Source organism: Siphateles boraxobius, unplaced genomic scaffold, assembly GCF_051911475.1.
Source record: "Siphateles boraxobius isolate OS27281-9 unplaced genomic scaffold, OSU_SipBor_1 26, whole genome shotgun sequence".
NCBI classification, from domain to species: domain Eukaryota; kingdom Metazoa; phylum Chordata; class Actinopteri; order Cypriniformes; family Leuciscidae; genus Siphateles; species Siphateles boraxobius.
Genome location: NW_027508876.1, coordinates 19,628,431 through 19,651,255, shown reverse-complemented (window position 1 = coordinate 19,651,255; position 22,825 = coordinate 19,628,431). Strand labels below are relative to the sequence as shown.

Sequence of the window (22,825 nt, the reverse complement as noted above, 5' to 3'; positions counted from 1 at the left end):
TTATTGCTGGCTAGCACGTTGCTCCACAAATTCTAAAGAAGACTCTAAACGGGACTAGAGATTATTATGATCAAAATAACTGATAACTAATAACATAATAAGTTTTTAAACTCAGTATAATTACAGGAGAGAACGGAATGTGCCCTCTATAGGAATATAGACTTTTAAAATGGCATTGAAGGTAGTTAGTGGTTCTTGCTAAGTAAGGCTTATATGGTTAGGGATTTGAACAAACCCCAAACACTTAGAATTAGTATGTTAATTCAAATCATCCAGAAGAAGTTCTCTTACTTTTCTAAAAAGTTATCTAATCTTTTCTAATCAGATGTTCCAGACCAGAATTTAAAAATGTTTTTAAATTTAATGATATAATTATGTTTCTACTCCATTTTGTTGTTAACATATAAACATTTAAATTATGGCTGTAATTAAAAATTTTAACAATCATTTTTTTCATGAAAGATTTTTTCATACATACATCTGATAATCATCACTTACAGGTTAAGTAGAAATATAATGATGAATATTAGGGGTGGAACGGTACACAGAAGTCACGGTTCGGTTTATACCTCGGTTCAGACATCACGGTTCGGTACGAGTTCGGTACAATGGAAGGAAAAGCAAAACAAAAATGCAGAAGGCAATTATTTTTATTTTATTATTTTTTACACCCAGTTCTTGTGTCTAAATTAGTTGCTTTAATTAACAAAATGAGCCAACAATAGCAGACATAAGCCCTTTAAATAAAAATAAATGGCCATGTTTTATAAAAAGGTTCACAAAACTAAATAAAAATGTTTCGAAAATGTTTCGAAACATTAATTTAGTTGTAGGTTACGTTCTCATATCCATTTTTTTTTCTAATGTCACAAGGAAGAATCTGGTCTACTGCTTTACACGATTCTTTAGTAGTGTGGTTTGGGTGTCCTGAAGTGTTAGTAGAGTACTAAAGTACTAAAATAAACATTCACGAGTGTACCTTACTTCTCACCGCTGATTCCTGATGGTTTAGAGGACAATTACACCGAGTCGCACACTGTCGTTTCAAAGAATAGTACACCGGCAAGCGCAAAGTATAAATGCCTCTACCATTTGGGAAGGCGCGCACGCGGTCAGCGGAGGCTTGCGCTGCGGAGGCAGGCTAAAGTAAACAAACCTAGCAGGGCAACAGATTAGGTGTCCCTAAAGGACCCGCGTATCTAACAGTAGTTCTGCATTACATTAATTAATTTGCACGCGAGTTTTATTTATTTTTATACCGTGTATTCTCCGTGTTAATAAATGCAGCGAAACGTGACGCCCGTACCGATTCGGTTCAATACGAATACATGTACCGTTCCACCCCTAATGAATATGTAATATTTTGCATATATTTTGCAACAATCTCCTCTCTAATAAGCTAACAAATTTTTTAGCTAACTAATGAGCTGCCGAAGTTAGAACTTTTTTTTACAAGCTGATTTATTTTTCAGATATATTTCAGTAAGTTGTTCTGTTTCTTTAAACATGCCTTCTGATATTCATGTTGATTTTGTGCTATAACTAGTTGTAAAGAGGAAGAGATGATCAGTTCATGTGCGTTCATGTGTCACGCCACATTAAAAAGTGTCAAAACAGGATTTATTGTTGTAACTTTGTTATAAAATTAACATCATTTGAAAGCTGAGACTTTGTTTTTTAGTAAAAGTAACAAAGCACCGGCGCACTACAAATAATGTTTGGTGAAGATTTATTCATGCATTAACTGAAAAACAACATAGACTAAAAGACCAATCTTGATTAATCAGTATTGTCCACCCAGCCCTAACAACGGCATAGCAAAAAATTAAAAAACACATTAGCAGATACATAAAAACACTTTAGCATCATGACGGCAACTTTTGAACAATTAAAGGCCACTCATATTTTTCTCTGAAAATTGACAATTCTAGTTTTAACTGTTACTGTGGAAAGACTTGTGTAACACTGTATCCTTTTAATCAGAATGTTGTATTTCAATAGTCAAGTATAAGTGACATAATGGCATTCAATGAATTTTGTTAACTGACCATTTGTCTTTTTCTTTCCACAGGAACTACAGTTTGAAAGATTAACTCGAGAGCTGGAGGCGGAGCGTCAGATAGTGGCTACTCAGCTGGAGCGATGCAAACTGGGATCTGAGACAGGTGGCAGCATGAGTAGTATCAGGTAATGCTAATGTACTGTGTGTGGGTGTGTGCAGCAGTGGCTATCTAATTCTTCAACAAGTCTCTATAATGAGGGCGTGCTGTCTGAAGGATGTAATTGTATGGTTATGGAAATACTGACAATATTCTTGACTTCTTTGTGCAAGGGTCAAGGGGGAGTTTCAAATGTAATTTCAGCTCATATTGTGATTTCACATTACCTTGAGTTTGTATGTGAAAGAAAGTGTGCATGGCTCCCCATGTAGGGGCCTATGTGCACATGTGATTCTGTCACATGAGGGCAGCCGGGTTAAACTAGTTTCCACACCTTAGAGAAACTCATAGATATTTACTGAATGACAGAGCCCCATCTGAGCCCCGGATTCACGTCTGCACATGTTACTTAGCTAAAAATTGTCTGATAATTGTCTATATGTGTATGTGAATGAAATACAACTTTCTTTAAAAAAAATAGCATTGTTGAATCCAAGGGGAAACGTAGTCTTCTCTTAAGTGAGTGTCCCATTAGCTTCCCCAACATTCAATAGCAATTAACATCATTTAACTTTAGTTAACATTCCTCACACTTGTTAATTATGTGTATCTCTTGGTGGCTTGACCTTCCAGCAATCTCTTGTTGGCTGTGAGAGCTTTTTTTTTTTTTTTTTTTCAGTGAAAGGGGAAGGGAGGAGAAACAGTGGAGGTCTGTCACTCTGAGCTCTTTAATTTGTTCGTGACTCTCTCACAGTAACTCTTAAGTGACAGGTTCAAAAGAAATCTCAAGCTTCTCAAATGCACTGTATGAAGATGTTTGAAAGTTCACTTCAGTGGGACAGGAGGTGCATGTGCCTGTGTAAAACCAAAAAAAAAAGGATGTCCATCATTTTTACCACACATTTTTATTCCCTATTCACAGTTGTCTTATATGAAAAGAATCAGAGTCTTTAAGCGGTCCAATGAAAGTGGCAGGGTGAGAAAGAAATGAAGTCCTGCTGCGCTCAGAGTCTCAAGGTTACCACTGAGAGCTGAGTACGGGAAGAAAGCCACAATGTTACTCTGCTGCATAATATTGATTTAGCCTTTTAATTTGCCATAAGTGAAGCATTACACAACATGCAGCTGATTAAGATTTTCATTCAACTGATGTTTCCAGTGGCCATCTGTGCAAAACACTCTTTCAAAACTGTGTTCACATGCATGGTGTTGCTCTGTTTGTGGTTTCGGTTACATTTGACTTTCCAGAATAAATGCAATACTTAATCAGTAACACTTTCTATGAAGCTGTTCTGCATTTGAGTCCTCCTGGGAATTTCCTACCAACAAGAGGAAATCATACTTACATCATCTGAAGTGAACTCAAGTGAATTTGTTGGGAATGAAAATCTGACTCCTCATATACTGTACACGCTAAGTGAGTAGTGTTTTCTGGCAAACTTAATCTGTTATATTTTCTGGTAACGCTTTACCTAAACAAAAAATGGCATACAGAAAATGAAGCTTTTTTATTCATGACAGTTGTGCGTGTTTTTGTCCATCGGGTGTTGACATTTTAATATATTTCTATCCAATTTTTTACTGATTCTTCTGATTGTATGGTAGCTGTAACGATTAATACTGGAGGCAAATTGAAGTGAACCCAAATGCAGCTTAACTACAAAACATAATCAAACATAAAACAAGGACATGGCAAGGCATGAAACTCAGAACAAGAACCTGCACAAACATTCAATACTAGACAAAAACACAGGGCAAACATGAGGGCTTAAATACAAAGACTAATTACAAGACAAGGAACACCTGTGAACAATGATCAGACAATTAACAAATGACAAGACACATGGCAGGATCACATGACAATGAGGGAGTCACATGACAGACAAGAACAAGGAACAATACACAAAACCCACACTGTGACAGTAGCATTAGAGTATTTTTTTTATTATTTAAAATAATAAATAATTATATAAAATAAATATAAATAAAATAATAATTTTTTTAAGCCTAAGGGCTGGGCATGTAAGTGCAAGACACTTTAATAAATAAATAATAAATAATAAAAAAATAAATAATAAAATTTAAATCGGCATTAATTAAATGCAGCACAACACATACTGTTTATAAATTGTAACTACTGTTATAATGCATTATTAAAAAATAGAGTATAATACCTATGATCTCTGCCAAATTTCATGTGATATATATATATATATATATTATACTCAATTATTTATGAAATGATAACAGAGTCAGACAGTATGTTTTTATTATTCATTATATAAACAGAAAGTGTCACTGTTTTGTCTTTCATCTTTAGTTGTGGGTGTACAGTATATGGTGTGTGTCTTCCTACCATCTGTTGCATATTGTTGGGTTTGATACTTGAGACAAAGACACTGAGCCAGTGTCGACTAGCAATGACTTAACAGCCTGACAGTATTGAAGACTGGAGATGCTATTACAGTAGACCAGCCTTGATTGTCAAATGAGTCTCCTGGGAATTCTGAGTAGAGTTGATATAAAGACACTCGGCTCACTGGGCCTGCATGCATAGATACATTACCACAAAGCCAAAAATAAGGTTTACTGTATGAGTTGTATGAGTGAAGCCTTTGTAGTTTCTTGTAGTGCAGGATGGACTTTAAGTCGGTTATTTTCTGGGTGTGAAATAAGCTGGAATGTGTTGCCTAAATTTTTCACAAAGCGTAAATATGCAAATTATACATTTCCAACTTGACTGTAAACTTGATGCACGTCATGTATAATTGGAAAACTTGTGGCCGAAAACCAATTTAAACTGGGTGCGCATTTAATTTTTAATTTTTTGCTTGTGTTTTTCTGTGTTTTCAGTAGCGGCACACAGAGTTGAGTAAACATTGAGTGTGATTCATGTGTGTTAATGTGTTACTGCTGTAAATCTAGTCACTCTTTGGCACTGGATCAGTCTGGTTCACGGCTATCTGGAACACGTCCTAACCAATAACGTGATTACACACACACACACACAAACATACCCAGACTCTTTTCCTTCTTCTGTGGTGTCACATTCTATTCTATCTTAGTTTGGTGGGATCTCTCTTATGGCAAAATATATTTCTGAGTTAATATGTTTTTAACATGCTCACAAGTAAATTTTACTAAATGTTCAGCACTTGTCTATCATGGCTCCCTCATCTCTCTCAGGTTGGATGGTAAAATATTCTGAATGAATAACCTTTTAGTCTTTATTCTGTCAGGAGACATCGCTTCCGTTTGACAATCAATCTCCTGATGCTGAGCATTTGGAAATATCTCTAAAGAGAGATATCAGACATCAGGAAGTGAAATAGACCTAACTGCTGCTTCCCATCAGCTCTCCATTCAGGCAATTTAAAGACAGCAATTTGGCTGTCTTTAAAATGAGTGAGCTGCCTACCTAGACAGCATTTTTGGATATTGGCGCATCCTATTTTTGACTCCAAACTAGGAGTGATATGATAAAATAACTATGTAATTTAAGTATATTAAATGATTATTTATTAAATAAATACCTGTGATTTTAATACATTATTATTATAGGTTTCCCAAGACCATTTGAATCCTGATGCTTAAATAAAAATAGAATTGTTGAGGGAGCAAATAAAAATAAGAAATATTATACCACTTTAGATCTTATTTTAAGCTGCTTAGCTTAATTTAAAGATTTAAAAAAATAATATGAACCTGTTAACTGTTGAACAGTTTACTGTAAAGCTAATGTACTGTACTAACATTTTAACACAATCTATATTTTACTAAATAAACTGCATTCTAAAATTTGCTAAGAAATCAAAGCCATAAGTTGTGTTCCAAATTTGAAGTTTATATCACAAAAAATGTAGTTCCTGTGAGATTTTGTTTCGGCGCTATACCAAAAATAGCCACCGGGTGACACCCACATTCCATTGATTTTTTTAATGCATTCTCCTGTCACAAATTAATAGATTTTTGTCACAATTTCACTTCTATCAGAAAATAGTCACCGAGCATGGAACCATGAGTCCCAGACCTTTCCAATGATGTTTTATAATAATTTGATTATAAAACCGTGCAGTAATTTTTACACGATAAAACATGACACCACCCACTAGGGGAAGAAGCCCGCTAAACATTAAAGTACTGTTTCTTTGATAACGCAATGTCTGTGTTTACATGATGAATTTTGAGCGTTTTATCTTATGAATGATAACTAATTTATGATGATTACTAAAATATATGAGTGAGACACTGACAGTTGACATATTTTTTGGTCCCCTAGGAAGTGTGCTGAGTCACCCTAGTGGGCACCGCCCCTTGGTTGCATTAGAACACAACATTTTTAGCCATCATAGGCATCTTTATACAATTTGTGAGCAGCTTAGGCATGTCTGTGGAAGTGTGTGTGGAACCAGGCGACTTAAAATGCGCTTATGACTCCCCAAAATGCTGTTTAGGTACATTAAGCATCTTGACATTGAGATATTTGCCCCGGCTAATATCATTTGGATTAGTAGTTTGACTGCTTGCAGTATTAGAATATGGGTCATTTAGTGCACATATGTGACTATGGAGGCGATCTGAACATCCTTAATATTAATATTAAGTGTGTGTGTGTGTGTGTGTGTGTGTGTGTGTGTGTGTGTGTGTGTGTGTGTGTGTGTGTGTATGTGTGTGTGTGTGTGTGTGTGTGTGTGTGTGTGTGTGTGTGTGTGTGTGTGTGTGTGTGTGTGTGTGTGTGTGTGTGTGTGTGTGTGTGTGTTGATAAAGTGGCTCTATCTTTCTAGCTTCACTTCCTCTCTTTCTCTTCCTCCGTCTTTTTCTCTCAGTGCCTGGGGAACAGCAGGCAGTGTTTAGTGAAAGGTCATCTCTGAATAACATGTCTGACTATGTGTTCTCTATGTGGCCAATTCCCCCAAAGGTTTTAGCTCTCTGTGCATTTACATTTTTCACCCAAAATTCCTCTCGCTCACTGCGTATTAAAGTCAACCTGAGGCTTTCAACTAAATTTAAGTCTGCGTGCTTTAAGGCACAGAGATCTGTTAAACCCAGTTTCCACTTCAGAGTAAAAAGTACAACTCATAATTGTGAAAAAAGTCCTATTGTGAGAGATAAAGACTTAATTGTGAAAAATAGATTCTGATAAATATCGCAATTCTGATACATAGTCGAAATAGTCATACTTGTGTGATGTAACATAACCATTGTGAGAAAAAAGTATAAATTGTCAGAAATAAATTATAAATTGTGAGAAATAATGTATAAATTCTAAGATACTGTAAACAATTGTGATAAAGTCGCAGTTAAAGGGATGGTTTACCCAAAAATGAAAATGGTGTCATAATTTATTCATTCTCAAGTTGTGCCAAACCTGTATGAGTTTCTTTCTTCTGTTCAATTGTATGAAGACAAAAACAGCTTCATTTCCCAATGTGCAAGGATACATTGGCACATTTTATTTGTGCAAACTCACAACAGAAAGCTGTTTATATACAAAAGCACGGTTATCTCTGCATTAATGGAGGTCTTATTTTCGTTTGTGTGTGTGTGTGTGTGTGTGTGTGTGTGTGTGTGTGTGTGTGTGTGTGTGTGTGTGTGTGTGTGTGTGTGTGTGTGTGTGTGTGTGTGTGTGTGTGTGTGTGTGTGTGTGTGTGTGTGTGTGTGTGCACGGTTAGTTCCATTCAGCATCTTTCCCACTGAGCATATGCTGTCCCAGTTAGATGTGCGGTGTGTGTGTGTGTGTATGCGGGTGGGCCGCTTCAGGTCTGCTTTCTCTAAACGGCTGCTGTAACCTACAGAGAGGACATTAAGGCAACGCTCTTTCACACTATTTATGCCTGTTCCTTTCTATTCTATGCTATATTTTTAGAGCCGAGACTTCCGTAGCTCACGGGCTGAAGGCAATGTGTTATTATTCAAATTGGATAATGGGTTGCCAGTCAGCGCTCCAGCACAATAATGTACCGTGGTGAATTGCTTCGCCTGAAAGCATGACTGTCCATTTTGCCTCAGCTGAAGTTCTGCACGTATCTTTTAAACGGCAAAGGTTGTGCATAAAGCGTAAGCTGGTGGAAGTCATTATCCTAAAGACCATATGACTGCAAACAGGAGTGAAGTGGAGGGATAAAAATGGAATTATCGGGTGATTTCCTTCAACATTATTTTGTAGAAATTGAAGTCTCATTTTCAGAGGATGTCAAAGTATGCTTACGTTAACACTTTTGTGCATTGGTAGTGATACTAAACGTGTGTGTCTTTGCTATTAGACCAGGATCCAATGATAGGACAGTATTTAAATGTTAGAGTTTGAGCTGATTATTCATTATTGTGGTATTGTTGTTTAGAATTTGTCCAAACTGAAGTGATGGATGCCGTATCCATTGGGAAAATGCGGACTAGAAGGATGTTTTGAAGGTTTCACTTTATAATGCCATAATAAGCCTCTTAGAGCCTGTGCACATAAGGGACCAGTATGACTCTGAACAGCATTAACCTCACTTATAGAATGGCATTATGAGAAAAATTACATCATCAAAGCCCTTGATTTTCATTTATGCTTCAGTTATGTCTATGCCAAAGACACAATAGTATTAATTGAGCATGGAACATGCATGGGTGAAACGATTTTGCATTTTTGTTATTTTGAATTATTAATACATTTAAAATAGAGGAAAATGACAAAATGGTGATTAAAAAACTGTTGATATTGAAAATTATTTTCAGCAAGGATTTATTAAGTTGATCTGAATTGACAGTGTGTAAAAGAAAATCCTCAAAAATATTAAGCAGCATAATTGCTTTCAACAGACCTGTTTCTCGAGCAACAAATCGGCATATTAGAATGATTTCTGAAGGATCATGTGACACTGAATGATGCTGAAAATTCAGCCTTGCCATCACAGGAATAAATTACATTTTGAAATCTATTAAAATAGAAAAAGTTATTTTAATTTTTTATCAAATAAATGTAGCCTTGGTGAGACACTTTTTTCAAAAACAAGTCTTTAAGTCTTTATATCTGACTATATTCAAAAGCTAAATGATTGAAAATTAATTTGCTTCTAAATGGATACATTAATTAAATGCATAATAAAAGATAAATTAAGCAGAAATTGTTGTATTATTTATTGGCTGATTTATATATATTTTTTAAATTAAACAGTATAGGTGGCTATTACTGGACATGATGAGATTACATTACTTGGGCCAAACAAACGAGTGCAGACAAGTAGATAAAGTCGACATTAATATGCAAATCACAGGGGGAAAAATGCTGTAATGGAGGAAGAGGAGTGAACTTGACCTCTAAATGAAGGCTCTATTGTGTCTAAAACAATCATTTGCATGTGATGAGAGGAAAGGGAAAAAGAAGCTAATAGATGGTTTGGTATAAAGCGTTTAGAGGTAGTGTAAAGTGTTTTGGTAGCTGGCTGGTTTAATGAATGACTTTCATTAGCTTGCAGTGGCCTGTGAAACACACAACATGGATTTTTTCTTGCTTTAGGGGATCACTGGGCATATTGGTTCGAGAGTGTGTTTGTGTGTGTACGGCACATGCACATCTCTTGCTGAACCACGAGGTCAGTTGGGGGGCCACATGTCAGCATTTGTAAAAGCTCTCAGTGGTCAGCAGTTTCTCTGTGTAAGCGGTCTCTGCAGCTAATGAGAAGGACCCAGTGTGTGTGTGTGTGTGTGTGTGTGTGTGTGTGTGTGTGTGTGTGTGTGTGTGTGTGTGTGTGTGTGTGTGTGTGTGTGTGTCATCTAATCTCCTGTGTGCTCTCCCAAGCCACCCATCACATGTGGTCAAATGTCAAATGCCACACACAGTCTGTCACCTAACTGTTAGGCACATTTGGTTTTTTTAAAGGATCGCTGCTCATTTTACAAGAGATTGATTTGATGTTAGTGGCTGGAGTTGACAGTCATCTGAGGAGGATTTGTCCATGTTTGTATTTGAATCAAATCAGATCGTTATCATGAATTGATACACATTTTTGAGTATTGTAGTTGTAGTTTTTCACAGATGCACTGAACTTACAGTATTACTTGTTTTTTTTGTTTTTTTTTAAACAAGTCTAAGTCAAAAATGACTCCAAAATCAAGAGTAAAAAAAATAAAAAAAGGAAAACACGAACTATTTTTTTAAAACCATGGATCCCCGGGTAATGAAACACAATGTATAGTGTTATAAATGTGCATTACATTTGTTTTAAATGAAAATATATAAACTTTATTAGATTTAATAACTGTGGAAATGCTTCATGTTTTCCCAATGCTTAAAGGTGCTCTAAGCGATGTCCGGTGACGTCACTTCTTGTTGACGTTCAAAGTATTGTCAAACAAAACGAAAGCTAGCTCGACCCTCCCTCCTCCTCATCCCGTCCCCTCCCCCTCCCTTCCGTGCTTCCTGAAACAGGGATATCAATTCTGGACTTCGCACGTTCCTTCTCCTTTTCCCTATTCCTTGTTATTAGTTCATCGGAAAGTCGTCTCTTTGGTTGTGTGTCGCCATATCAAAATTCTTAAGAATATAACATTTAAAGTTAGTCGTTTTCGTGGTTGGACCAGTTTGTTTTTGTTGTTGTTTGTGGTGCCTGGGCTGTCTACAGAGACCGCGTTTTTTTACAGTGTGTTCAGGGGACAGGCAGCTAGCGGATAGTGAGGAGATGTTTGCTGTATGTGACAAAAATGTTTTGGCCTAAAAAACACATGACATCGCTTAGAGCACCTTTAATTATTTGGATAAATACTACCATGATGTATATTTTAATATATCATTAATTTATCATGTTACAAAAAGTTTAATAAGTTTTTTTTTTTAAAGTTGCCAGCCACTGTCAGCATTTTTTATCATATTCACAAAATGTGCATGGCCCCCAATATTTTTTCCAAAATGAGATGTTTTTATGCACTTCTTATTTCTAGTGATTGAATTCAGTGAGTCATGGAATATTTTAACATCTTTACAAAAGAAATTAAAGGAGGGTGTTATAGACATTACTTTACCTTTATGTATATGAAACTTCCCAAGAAGAATTATTAACTTTAAAGTATTATCAATCATATCTGAGCCAGTATTACAATCCAAGAAGAAGATCATAGCCTCATCTATTCTGATTATTTTGTAGAATGCATCAAAAACCATCATAGAAACTTGCTTCCAAAAATCTTCAGAATATTTACAATTACAAAATAAATGTTTGAGAGTTTCAGATTCAAGATTACAAAAACAACAACATTGTGTTTTTATCAAAGATTACATTCAGATCAGATTCAGAATGATCTAACCATAGATGGAGTAGATCGAGTCCACCAACTCCCCACTTTTCATTCAGTAGCATTAGGCAGTTTCAAGTTCATGATCAGGCTTTTTTTTTTCACCTCTATTTTGATCGGGAGATTCAGTACGCTTTTAGAAGATGTGTCATAGCCCCTCCTTATAACAGTGAAAACATGGAAAGCTGAAAATTTCTGTCAATGGCATGGAAAGAGTTAAAAAATGCCCTATTGCTAAAAAATTCCCAATAATAGGCTTGTTGTTTTGTTTTGTTTTGTTTTGTTTTGAAAGAGCTACATTCATTGTGTGAAATTTGCCAGATCAGTCCTAATGAACCACGGGGATAAACTGAAGCACTGATTGGTCCCTCATGTTGGGAATTAGCAAATGTATTGAATCAGGCAGATAGAAGGATCACATAGGGCATTTATTAATGTCTTCAAGTTCTGGTCCACAGCGAACTAAAACAACAGATTTGGCGAGGTCAGCGAATCACTCTGATCAATGTGTAGTACTCAGCTGGCCACACTAATTGGGGGACAGTGTGTAATACACTGGAGAAATGACTCATTAAAGGCATTGTTTCTTACGGTCAGAGACTTTAGCAGCATTTCTGAATCTGACACTTGTTTCAATTAGCATATGGACTGACAAGTGAAGTTCAACTCGTCAAAGGTTGAAGTTTGTCTTGCACATAGAATCTTAGGTTAATCAGATCCTTTATAATCCAGTTGAACAAACCTCTTAGATGTATTTGATGAGTTCATTCAGTTCCAATCCTGCGCTTGCTATGTGGGAGTTTCTCTCTTTTATTAGTGCTGCTATTTACCCAGACAGCTTGAACTCAGCCCTTACAGCCTCGGATTTCATTATCTATCTATCTATCTATCTATCTATCTATCTATCTATCTATCTATCTATCTATCTATCTATCTATCTATCTATCTATCTATCTATCTATCTATCTATCTATCTATCTATCTATCTATCTATCTATCTATCTATCTATCCGTCTATCTATCTATCTATCTATCTATCTCTCTATCTCTCTATCTATCCGTCTATCTATTTCAGGAATTGAGTTGTAGGATATGATGAATGGCTTACACTGCATTTTACAGTAAGCTTTGATAGAAGAAATCATTTTAATGTAGTAATTACACACTTAACCTTGAATGGGGCTTTCAGGACCTTTTTCTGTCCTGTTCTATCTACAGCTGTCGACCCATAGTATCACACTTAAATCAGTGTTAATTAGCTGACTTGATATAAAGACCTGAGAGATGGTGAAGGATTGAAGGCATAGCAGGTGACTTGTTAAAGAATAATGTATAGTTGATAGAGAGAGATGAAGAGAGACTGCAGTGGCCTCAGGACTTTACGTTCACACCGATGCAGTGGCATTTGGCGGCTGCTTTGATTGTGTTCTCTAAAGAGGATGATAGCCTGCCGGATCACTGGTCAAACACATTCAGAGACTGCTTACCTTCAAACGGTGTTCAAACAAGAAAATGACTGTTGAATTTAATGATTTTTACGCACACAGGCTCAAGCAAAGGGAAATGTGCCCGCATGACTGAACACATACACAATTGAGCAAACGCCCATAATTCCCGTACGCTGAGGCATGAGGGAAGTGGAATTGACCTTCTATGTCCATTTATTTGGTTGAAGGACTCCGGTTTGCATCCTACCATTTGAGATAATCAATTGCAGATTTTTATTCAATCAATTACTGTATGTTTTGTATTATGTTAATTGATCAAAATCTCTTATTATGGAATTTGCGCACAGATCAAGGGGCATGATTTATTTTAAACGTAGTTAATTAAATTAACATTAAATAAAATCCCTCTGATATGATTTAAGGGGGGTCATATCATTTTTAAGTTTTATATTTACATTTTTCTTAATAATAATAATTCATAATACTTTATAAAATATTTTAAATATTTGAAATTCAATATTTATTTTTATTTAATATTTACATTTTATTTACATTTGTTGTTTTTTTAAAATAAAAAAATAAAAAATATATTTTAAATTGTTTTTTTTTTTTTTTACTCTACCAAGTGTTTTGGTACAAACACCTTGACTAGCTTTGTAAATGGTCCTCTTGGGAAAACAGAATGATAAAAAGTCATGAAATGACCCCTCTACATGCTATAGTTTCTTCAGAAGGGCATTTACAGTTCATTAAAGCAGTTCATTGGCCTGTACCTGCTCCTGCTGTGTTAGCTGGTGCGTGACTGTTTATGATAGAAATATGAGCACACGGTACTCAAACTTTGCCAAAAATGAAACTCTGCTTTTCTGTCTTTCATGCTGTTGCCAATAAATGTGGTCATTATGTAATTAGCTGGTGGTATTTTAGGGTTCAGCACACTTGAGTGAGGGACAGAGTGCCTTTTCTACCACACTTTATTCCATGGGCTATTACTGGGGTGATTATGGGACCAATTTGAAAACTGCAGACCCCTTTCATAGAATGTTGTTTAATGGCCTGAAAGAGGCTAAAAGTCCTCTTTTCTCTGCAGTAATGTAGCTGAACGGCCTCTCTGACTCTCTCTCATTAGTAACTCTTCTTTTCTGGGGTCTGCTGATCGCTTCTTGCTGATGTGAAGAAGATCATCATTCACTCACTCATGTTTCAACTCAGTGATTCATCAAACAGGTAAAAAAAGGGCATGAGACTTCTTACTTTTTCGCACTATGCTTCTACTCTGCATGTGTAACTTATCCTAAAGAGTGGTGGTAGGGTGAAATATCCAGGCTAAATGTCCAGTCAAACGTCATTTATCGCAGGCATGGCTCTGATTTACATGGAGCTTTATTGCTGTTCATTTTTCACACCACACCTTGGTTAAATTACTGTAATTAATCTGATTAGGCTAATATTGAGTCCAGATATTTAGACCTTAGTTTTCAGTTCCCCTTCAGGGAACTCGAGCTGCATGAAACGCTGTGGGAACGCCCCTGCGTGAGTGCGTCATGAAGCACGTATGAAATCAGTCCAATGGCGAGACGGAACGTCATAGGCGGGTGACGTCATCGACCAGGAAAATATATAAGCACTTCAAAACTCAAGAGCATCAGCTTCTGAGTCTTCAGCAAGCGCTCTGTGTGTGAATATATCAGTCTGTGTCTCAAAGTGTCTCAAAATTTTTCACATATAAAAAAACTATAAAGAGACGATATATATATATATATATATATATATATATATAAAATATGGCGAGCGAACAGCAGTTCAGAAAGTGTGTTCATCCCTGCCCACGTTATATCACGGGTGGGGATACTCACGATCTGTGTGTTGTTTGTATGGGAGTGCAGCATGCCCAGCATGGTTGTGAGCATTGCGAGCGTTTGTCCATGAAAACGCTCCACTCCCGCCGAGCCCTCTTCGAGGAGAGTGGTTCGGTGCGCGCTCCCCGCTGTTCTGGGAGACTTATCTCAGCCATTACCTGGTAGATCCAGCGCCTTAGACCCGGGTTTGGAAGCACGCGCTGCGGTTTCTTCCGCCCGTGCTGAGGCACCATCACTTTGACTATTCAGTTCTGAGGAATTGGATGTTGAAAGTGTGGATACAGCAGAGACTGAGGACTTGTCACTTCAGTCTCCTGCTAGTGAGGAGCTTATGGAGGTGCTCCCTCGCGCTGTAGAAAAACTAAGCATTGAGTGGCCAGCTGATAGACAGGAGTCTCGTTCAAAAAGTAAATTATATGAGAGATTTCTGCCTTCTCGGGCTGCACCTCCACGCCGGTGTCTTCTGTTCTTTCCTGATCTCCACACTGAGGTGTCGAGGTCATGGAATAGACCGGTGTCATCCAGAATATTTAGTCAGCAGACATCTGTTTATTCGAATATTTCTGGGGCTAAGAGCAATGGTTATGGGGCGATGCCTAAGGCTGAGGAAACACTAGCGAGCCATTTATCTCCAGACACGGCATCGTCCTTCAAGACACCGGCGTACCAAGCCATTAAGAAATACCTCGGCTGCAGGTCAAGCGGCAGCATGCTTGCATACTATGTCTATTTTGCAAGCCTATCAGGCATTCCTTTTAAAAGACATTAGTGAGGGGGATGAAATTGGTGCGGACGTTATTCGAGAATTACGTCAGGCAACTAATCTTTCTCTCCGTGCCACCAAGGAGACGGCCAGATCAGTGGGCCGTTCTATGGCAGCCATGGTGGCCACTGAGAGGCACCTATGGTCAGGGCTGGACTGGGACAGAAAATCGGCCCTGGCATTTTGGCACAGACTGGCCCACTACATATGATCATAAACACCACCCATCTTTGCACGCCCTTGAATATGTTCAACTCCTATTCATTAAAACCACTAATGGCATGTAATGAGTGAGTAGGAACGAGTGAGAGTTAACAGATGAAATAAGTACAAAATTGTAATTTATTAATACAATTGAACTACACTCAGCAGCGATGCATCAAAAAACAAGCTATTAGCTGGACTGGCATAGCAATACCAGTGTTTCCCACAGGATCTTTGGTAAAACTGTGGTGGGTGGACCTCTGTCCCTCTAGGGGGGTTTGGGGGCATGCCCCTCCTAAGAAAATTGTGTGCATTTTAATGTTAAATTCATCAATCTGGTGCACTTTGAGAGTTAAAAATTAAAAGCTCCAACCCATTTTTAGTGTGCAAATTAAACACAGAAAAAAAACCTCTTTTAGTATAAAACTATATTTACTATATTACACTACTACATAATAATAGTTATAATTAATCTCAAGACAGTAGCCTAATAGCCATATATTGTAAAACAAATGCACTGAAAAATAAAGAAAACTTTCATAATTAGTTTTGTACTAATTTATAAACTTGAAAGAGATAAGCACATGATCTTTTATTTTGACGGAAACTGCATCAAGATTTTATTTTGGCGGAAAACATGGATACAAACGCGTCTCATTAAACTTCTAGTAAATTGCTGAAATCGTCAACAATGCAGATGTGGAAATAATGCGTAACTAGGTAATGGGTTCCTACACTCATAGCCAAAGTGTTTTAAAAAGTAGTTCTGCTTACCACAGGCTCTACACTTTCTCATCTCTCTCCTGATCCTCCTCACTATCCTCCTCATCAGCCACTGGAGCTGATGAAGGTCCTGCTGCTGCAGAAAACACATATACTTTGACACATTTTACAGCGTCTGCTTGAAGGGCCTATATCTATTTTTCACGCTATTTCTCTGCACATTCCTTGAGTTTCTTCTCCATCTCTCAGACAATAGACAGATACACAGTACACTTGACACTGCACGCTCACTCAAAGCACAAAGGGGGAGATGTTTCAAGATGTGATTGGGCCAGCCCAGTGTCAATCAAGAAAACAACCAATGGGCCGCTGATCTACGTGTTTCATGGGCCGGTCTGTCATAGGAAAAAAATATGATTTTTTTTTTTGACCAATGCATTATATCGGCACTAACCCAGCGCCGTCAATTAAACAAAACAAAACGAATGGGCTGCCGATGTACGAGTTTTATGGGCCGTAAAAAATAAATAAAAATATGAGATGTATCGGCCCAAAAAGCACGTCGGCCCACCGGGCATTTGCCCGGTATGCCAGATTACCAGTCCAGCCCTGCCTATGGTTAAATCTGTCAGATATGAAAGACAAAGAAAAATCTTTTCTTCTGGACGACCCGCTTTCGACTGCTGGCCTCTTCAGCGACTCAGTGAATTCGGTCGTCGAGAGATTTCAGGAAGAAAAGAAGCAGGCAGCGGCGCTCCAGAAATTTCTCCCCCTCCGTGTCCATGTCTCCGGGGCTGCTAGGCGAAAGGAGCAGCTCCGGCCGTCGAGTAGCTCCTCACACAGCGCGCAACAAAAACGGAGCGTCGCATCTCGTGCTCCTCCTCAGCAAAACTGGGACAAGACGAGTAGGCACTCTCAGACGAGGTCCTCCAGGGGCAAGGCTGATCTGAGGACAGTTATTGTCGCCAGGAAGGCCTAGTCCAAAAAGAAATCCTGACGCCACAAACGTCAGGATGATGAGGGTGGTCCCCACCGAGGGGAAGGTGTTTGCCGCAGTACACGGCCCCCTATCTCTCTCGGTGCCCTCGGGGGCCCGTTCTGCCAACCCCGCCTGCGTGCCGGGGCATAGACGGTCCCAGCGAGCGCTTTCCCGAGGGACGCTCGCCAGTTCTGAGGAGTGGTTAAGAGCGGCCAGACCAGTTGCTCCCTGCCGGTGCGCCGTTACAGGGCACTGTGTCTGTCACTCAAAATATTCCAGAGGCCAGTCTCGAGAGAATTCTACCCTTAGTAGAATTTTTGGCAGAGTTGAAAACAATTCCAAATGTAACTCATGGGGTCCTGCAGACTATCGAGTATGGGTACGCGATTCAGTTCAGATCACGCCCGCCTCGCTTCAGAGGGGTTCTGCCCACAGTGGTGGGCCCCGAGCAGGCTCTGGTTATGGAACAAGAGGTGAAAACTCTTCTGCTGAAGGTGACTATAGAACGAGTTCTTCCTCCCAGCAGCGAGTTGGGTTATTACAGCCGATATTTCATCGTTCCAAAGAAGGTGGGGGGTTGTGTCCAATTTTAGATCTGCGCCTATTAAATAGCTCAGTAGGGAAGCTCAAGTTCAAGATGCTGACTCTCAAGCAGATCGTGTCACAGATCAGGTTCGTGGACTGGTTTGTCACGATAGATCTAAAGGACGCATACTTCCATATTTCCATCCTTCCTCAACACAGGAAGTTCCTGAGGTTCGCTTGCGGGGGCGAGGCGTAGCAATATCGGGTTCTTCCGTTCGGCCTAGCACTGTCTCACATTTTTAATTATATCGACGATTGGTTGATTCTAGCTCAATCGGAGTATCAGGCGATTCACTTACTGTAAAAGAATATCAGAGAATGCTGGGTCTGATGGGGAGCAGCGTCCAACGTTATACCTTGCGGCCTGCTGTACATGAGACCGCTGCAGTGGTGGCTTAGGGCCAAGGGGTTCTCCCCGAGGGGAAACCCGCTCCGCATGATCAGGGTCATGCGACGGTGTCTTCGCGCCCTGGCTATGTGGAAAGAACCTTGGTTCCTGTCCCAAGGGCCTGTGTTGGGGGCTCCGTGTCGTCATGTAACACTAACGACGGATGCCTCTCTCACAGGCTGGGGGGCGATCATGAGTGGTCGCTCAGCTCAGGGTCTGTGGCAGGACCATCATCTTCAATGGCATATAAATTGTCTAGAAATGCTGGCGGTGTTTCAGGCTCTGAAACACTTCCTCCCAGACCTGACAGGTCATCATGTTCTTGTCCGGTCAGACAACACATCGGTGGTCTCTTATATAAACCATCAGGGGGGTCTGCGTTCGCGCCTGTTATACAAGCTGGCTCGCCAGATCCTTTTATGGTCCCAGGGGAAGCTTATTTCATTGAGGGCGACAATTTAAGTGGGTATTTAAATCAGGGGGCAGAAATCCTGTCGAGGCAGGGGTCTAGGCCTGGGGAATGGAGACTCCATTCCGAGGTGGTTGAGCTCCTATGGAAACATTTCGGCCGTGCCAAGGTAGACCTATTTGCTTCCAAGGAGACATCACACTGTCCACTGTGGTTTTCTCTAAGCCATCCAGCCCCTCTGGGGTTGGACGCTATGGTACAGGCGAGGGTGCCGACCTGGGACCTTGCGGTTATTCTAGAAGGTCTCTCTCTACCACCGTTCGAGCCCATTGAAGAAGTTTCTGAGAAATTCGTTACTCTAAAAACTATTTTTCTTCTTGCTATCTCTTCTTTAAAAAGAATAGGAGATATTCAAGCTCTATCGGTCTCTCCCTCGTGCTTGGAATTCTCACCCGGCATGGTAAAAGCCTTTCTCCATCCTAGACCGGGCTATGTTCCTAAGGTCCCAACTAACACTGTTAGGCCTATTTTACTGCAAGCCTTCTGTCCTCCTCCTTTTCTGACGTCGGACCGGGAGAAGCTTAATCTGCTCTGCCCAGTTAGGGCTTTAGATGCTTACATCCACAGAGCTGCACTGTGGAGGAAATCTGACCAGTTGTTTGTTTGTTTTGGACCACCCAAAAAGGGGTGTCCTGCGTCTAAGCAGAGAATGAGCAAGTGGGTGGTCGAGGCCATCTCAATGCTTACGAGTCGGCTGGTCAGCCTTCACCCTTGACTGTACGAGCTCACTCTACTAGGAGTATGGCTGCCTCTAAGGCTATTTTGTCAGGAGTATTAATTCAGGACGTTTGCGATGCGGCAGGCTGGTCCTCACCGCACACATTCGTAAAAGTTTTACCATCTTGACTTCAGCTCCACTCCAGGGGTGCAGGTGCTTTCATCCGAATGTGCGCCTTGACTACACACGACGGACACTTGCTCGTATCGCGACGTTGGTATTAGCGTTCCCACAGCGTTTCACGCAGCTCGAGTTCCCTGAAAGGGAACGTCTCTGGTTACGTATGTAACCTTAGTTCCCTGAAGGGAATGAGACACTGCGTGTCTGTGCCATACTCCCAGCATGCCCGTGAGCACTTGCTTCAGTCTTATCAGAAGCTGATGCGCTTGTGTTTTGGGGTGCTTATATAGTTTCCTGGTCGATGACGTCACCCGCCTATGACGTTCCGTCTCGCCATTGGACTGATTTCATTCGTGCTTCATGACGCACTCACGCAGGGGCCTTCCCACAGCGTTTCACGCAGCGTCTCGTTCCCTTCAGGGAACTAAGGTTACATACGTAACCAGAGACGTTCATTCTAATTAAAATGCTTCATTCATTTATTCATTTATAAATTAGCTATTATAAATTAAAAATGTATTTAGAAAACGAATTACTAATAACATGCAATTTATTTATACATTTATTTTTGTTTTATTTATATTTATGTTTTATTTGTGGTATCTCACCATTTTTTTTATTTTTTCACTTATTAACAATATTTTTTATTTAAAAATACTTTTAAATAAAACAGGAACAACTATAAATGTAGTCATATATCACAAAAATAATTATCAGCTACTGGCCAAACTTAATATAAGTGCATCCCTTACGTTTAGTGGTTAAATATCTGGGCTGGTTACAACACGCTGCTGTGATCAAGTAGGACATGCTTCTGCTGTACAATATAGCATACATGAATTACCCATTGTAGATCAATACAGGTGGAGCTGGGGAAGGTGGGGGTTTCTGAAAGCTCTGCAGCTGATTCAGCAAATGCTGACCAAGTATTTAAAGGTTGTGCATGTGAGCTCATTGGCTACTCAGCTGTGCCCTATAGAGAATGATGTGATTGCAAGCAGATTGGGGGATCTATCAGCCTGTGCCATCTAGAGTTTCATGACAGAACTTTCAGGATTCGTAATTTCTTATGTGTATTTGCTGAGAGTTTTATTACATTTGAATATTGAAGCTAATGCTCTTCAAGCTTTTAAAAATAGGCATGGCCCAAAAGCCGCAAAGCTGGATTTCATGGGGTTTTAGGTCTTGTCTTGTAAGTGTCTTTGGATAAAAAAGCACCTGCTCAATGTCTTCCAAACTAAAGCTTTCAGTTTATTTCCTCATGATCATCATCTCTTAAGTTTATTGGCATGAGAACATGCTGATGACAGAATAAAGGTGTTCATACATTGCTGTCGTGGAATCAAAAATTCCAGTCACTGAAATCTGGTTTTCAGGCCATATTATGAGTTTGCTGTCAGCAGTATTGATAGAGTCATAACAGAAACATGAGTCTTCTCCTGCTGTGCAGAAGCTTGTGTAATCTCCAGCAGTCCTCCTCTGCCAAAGATCGTGCAAGCTGAGAAATGTGATTACAGTTTTTGGTTAGGGGCCAAAGGGGAAAGCAGACAGTGAGAGAGGAAAAAATGTGTGTTTGTCTGTGAATTCTGACAGAATGGTGACTGGTCCAGCTTTCCTTCTGCCGGGATGATATCTCATGGGGTCCGCATGCAGTAGTGACACTCTTGCCCTGCCCACCTACCCATGGCCGCTTCCTCCCCAGCCGAGCAGATAATGCATCTACGGCAAGCACGCTTGGACATGATCAATCTCATTAGAAATGCAAATGCAAACTTATCTAGTCCAAACAGTATATAGTGGCTGAGTCCAGATAAGGCCAGTCCTGCTGCCAAAAAAAGAGAGAGAGACCATTTCCATAAATCTGGGCGCTCATGCGTGTTTGTCTGACAGCGAGAGGACAACAGGCTGATGCTAGCTTTTTTGTGTTTGGTTTTGTTCGGCTGGCCCATTATGGCCCATTGAGGAAGCCTGCATCAAACACAAACCGAGTTTTGCGCCCCTTTACCCAAATCATGTAGCTTATTGTGAGCTATAAAACCCACAGAGCTAGACTAAAGGAGGCTCTCAATCCATATACTGAATCTAGGGTACAATCTGAGAAGCGTTTGAAGAATGGTGAAAAATGATCTTATGAGGTATATGTAACATTCCTACTAGTAGACAGAGGGTGCTGTTAATTCTGTTAATTCTAAAGGAATAATTTCCTGGAAGTTCTCAGGCATTTTAAATCAAGTCAAGTCACCTTTATTTATACAGCGCTTTATGCAATAGATGTTGATTCACATTAATAAAAAGGAAAATAACTTAATCAATTATGCAAACTTCATCAAATATGAGAAAAATTCTAATTCAGTAGTAAAGCAGCTCTACAACAAAAATAGTGAATTTATTCAGCTCAAGCCAGTTCAGTGTTTATTCAGTTCAGTTCAATAACAGTTAATTAACAGTTCATTAATGAATTGTGAAATGTCAAATCACTTACACAGCAGCTCTGCAGAAAACAGTTGTGCCATCATTCAGCTCGCTTCAGTTCAAATATTGTTCTTATCCAATAGTACAGTGAAATCGATAGTGCAGTATTACTGAATAATTATATTTTAAACCACAAGAAAGCAAGCCAAAGGTGAGAGTGAAGCAGAACCCAAACTCTGTTTGTCTACACTACACACCGCGAGTTTGCAACCATAACTGTACAAAAGCATACAAAAAGAACTTACTATTGATCAGCACTTTCTGTAGACTTCAAAAAGACTACAGAATTCAAAATCCTCTACACCGGCGAGCTAACTATATCATGGTTATCGTCAATTCCAGTATATTGCGACACGCCACTCTGACTACCTACCACATTTCTCTAGCACTGCAGTGGCGACTATTACACAAGTAAGCACCGCTCACGCTGTCTTCAGAAACTGTAAAAAGCAAGTTATGAGTAACTGATGAAATGGTGTTGTATTGGGCGGGAGAGTATAGGGAGCTCTCCTAATGACTTTGTGTATAGATTCCTGTTATGAGCCAGAGCCTTCAGCTGCACCAGCATACATCATCACCCCCTTAATGAAGGCTCCACTCCAGCTGTGTGTTTGTTTCTTTCTTTCTCTCCATTCGCGCTAGAATTTGTTTGGCACTAGGGGGAA

At 39.4% G+C, this 22,825-nt stretch overlaps 1 protein-coding gene across 6 annotated transcripts in view; it reads left to right on the top strand.

The window, feature by feature from the left end:
• Positions 1–22,825, top strand: part of ctnnd2a (catenin (cadherin-associated protein), delta 2a) — a 329,118-nt gene that overhangs the window by 105,470 nt on the left and 200,823 nt on the right. For all 6 annotated transcript variants that reach the window (XM_077244713.1, XM_077244712.1, XM_077244717.1 and 3 more), the window contains one exon: positions 2,072–2,187. In XM_077244713.1, the coding sequence (XP_077100828.1) occupies positions 2,072–2,187 (116 nt within the window). The remainder of the gene's footprint in view (positions 1–2,071; positions 2,188–22,825) is intronic.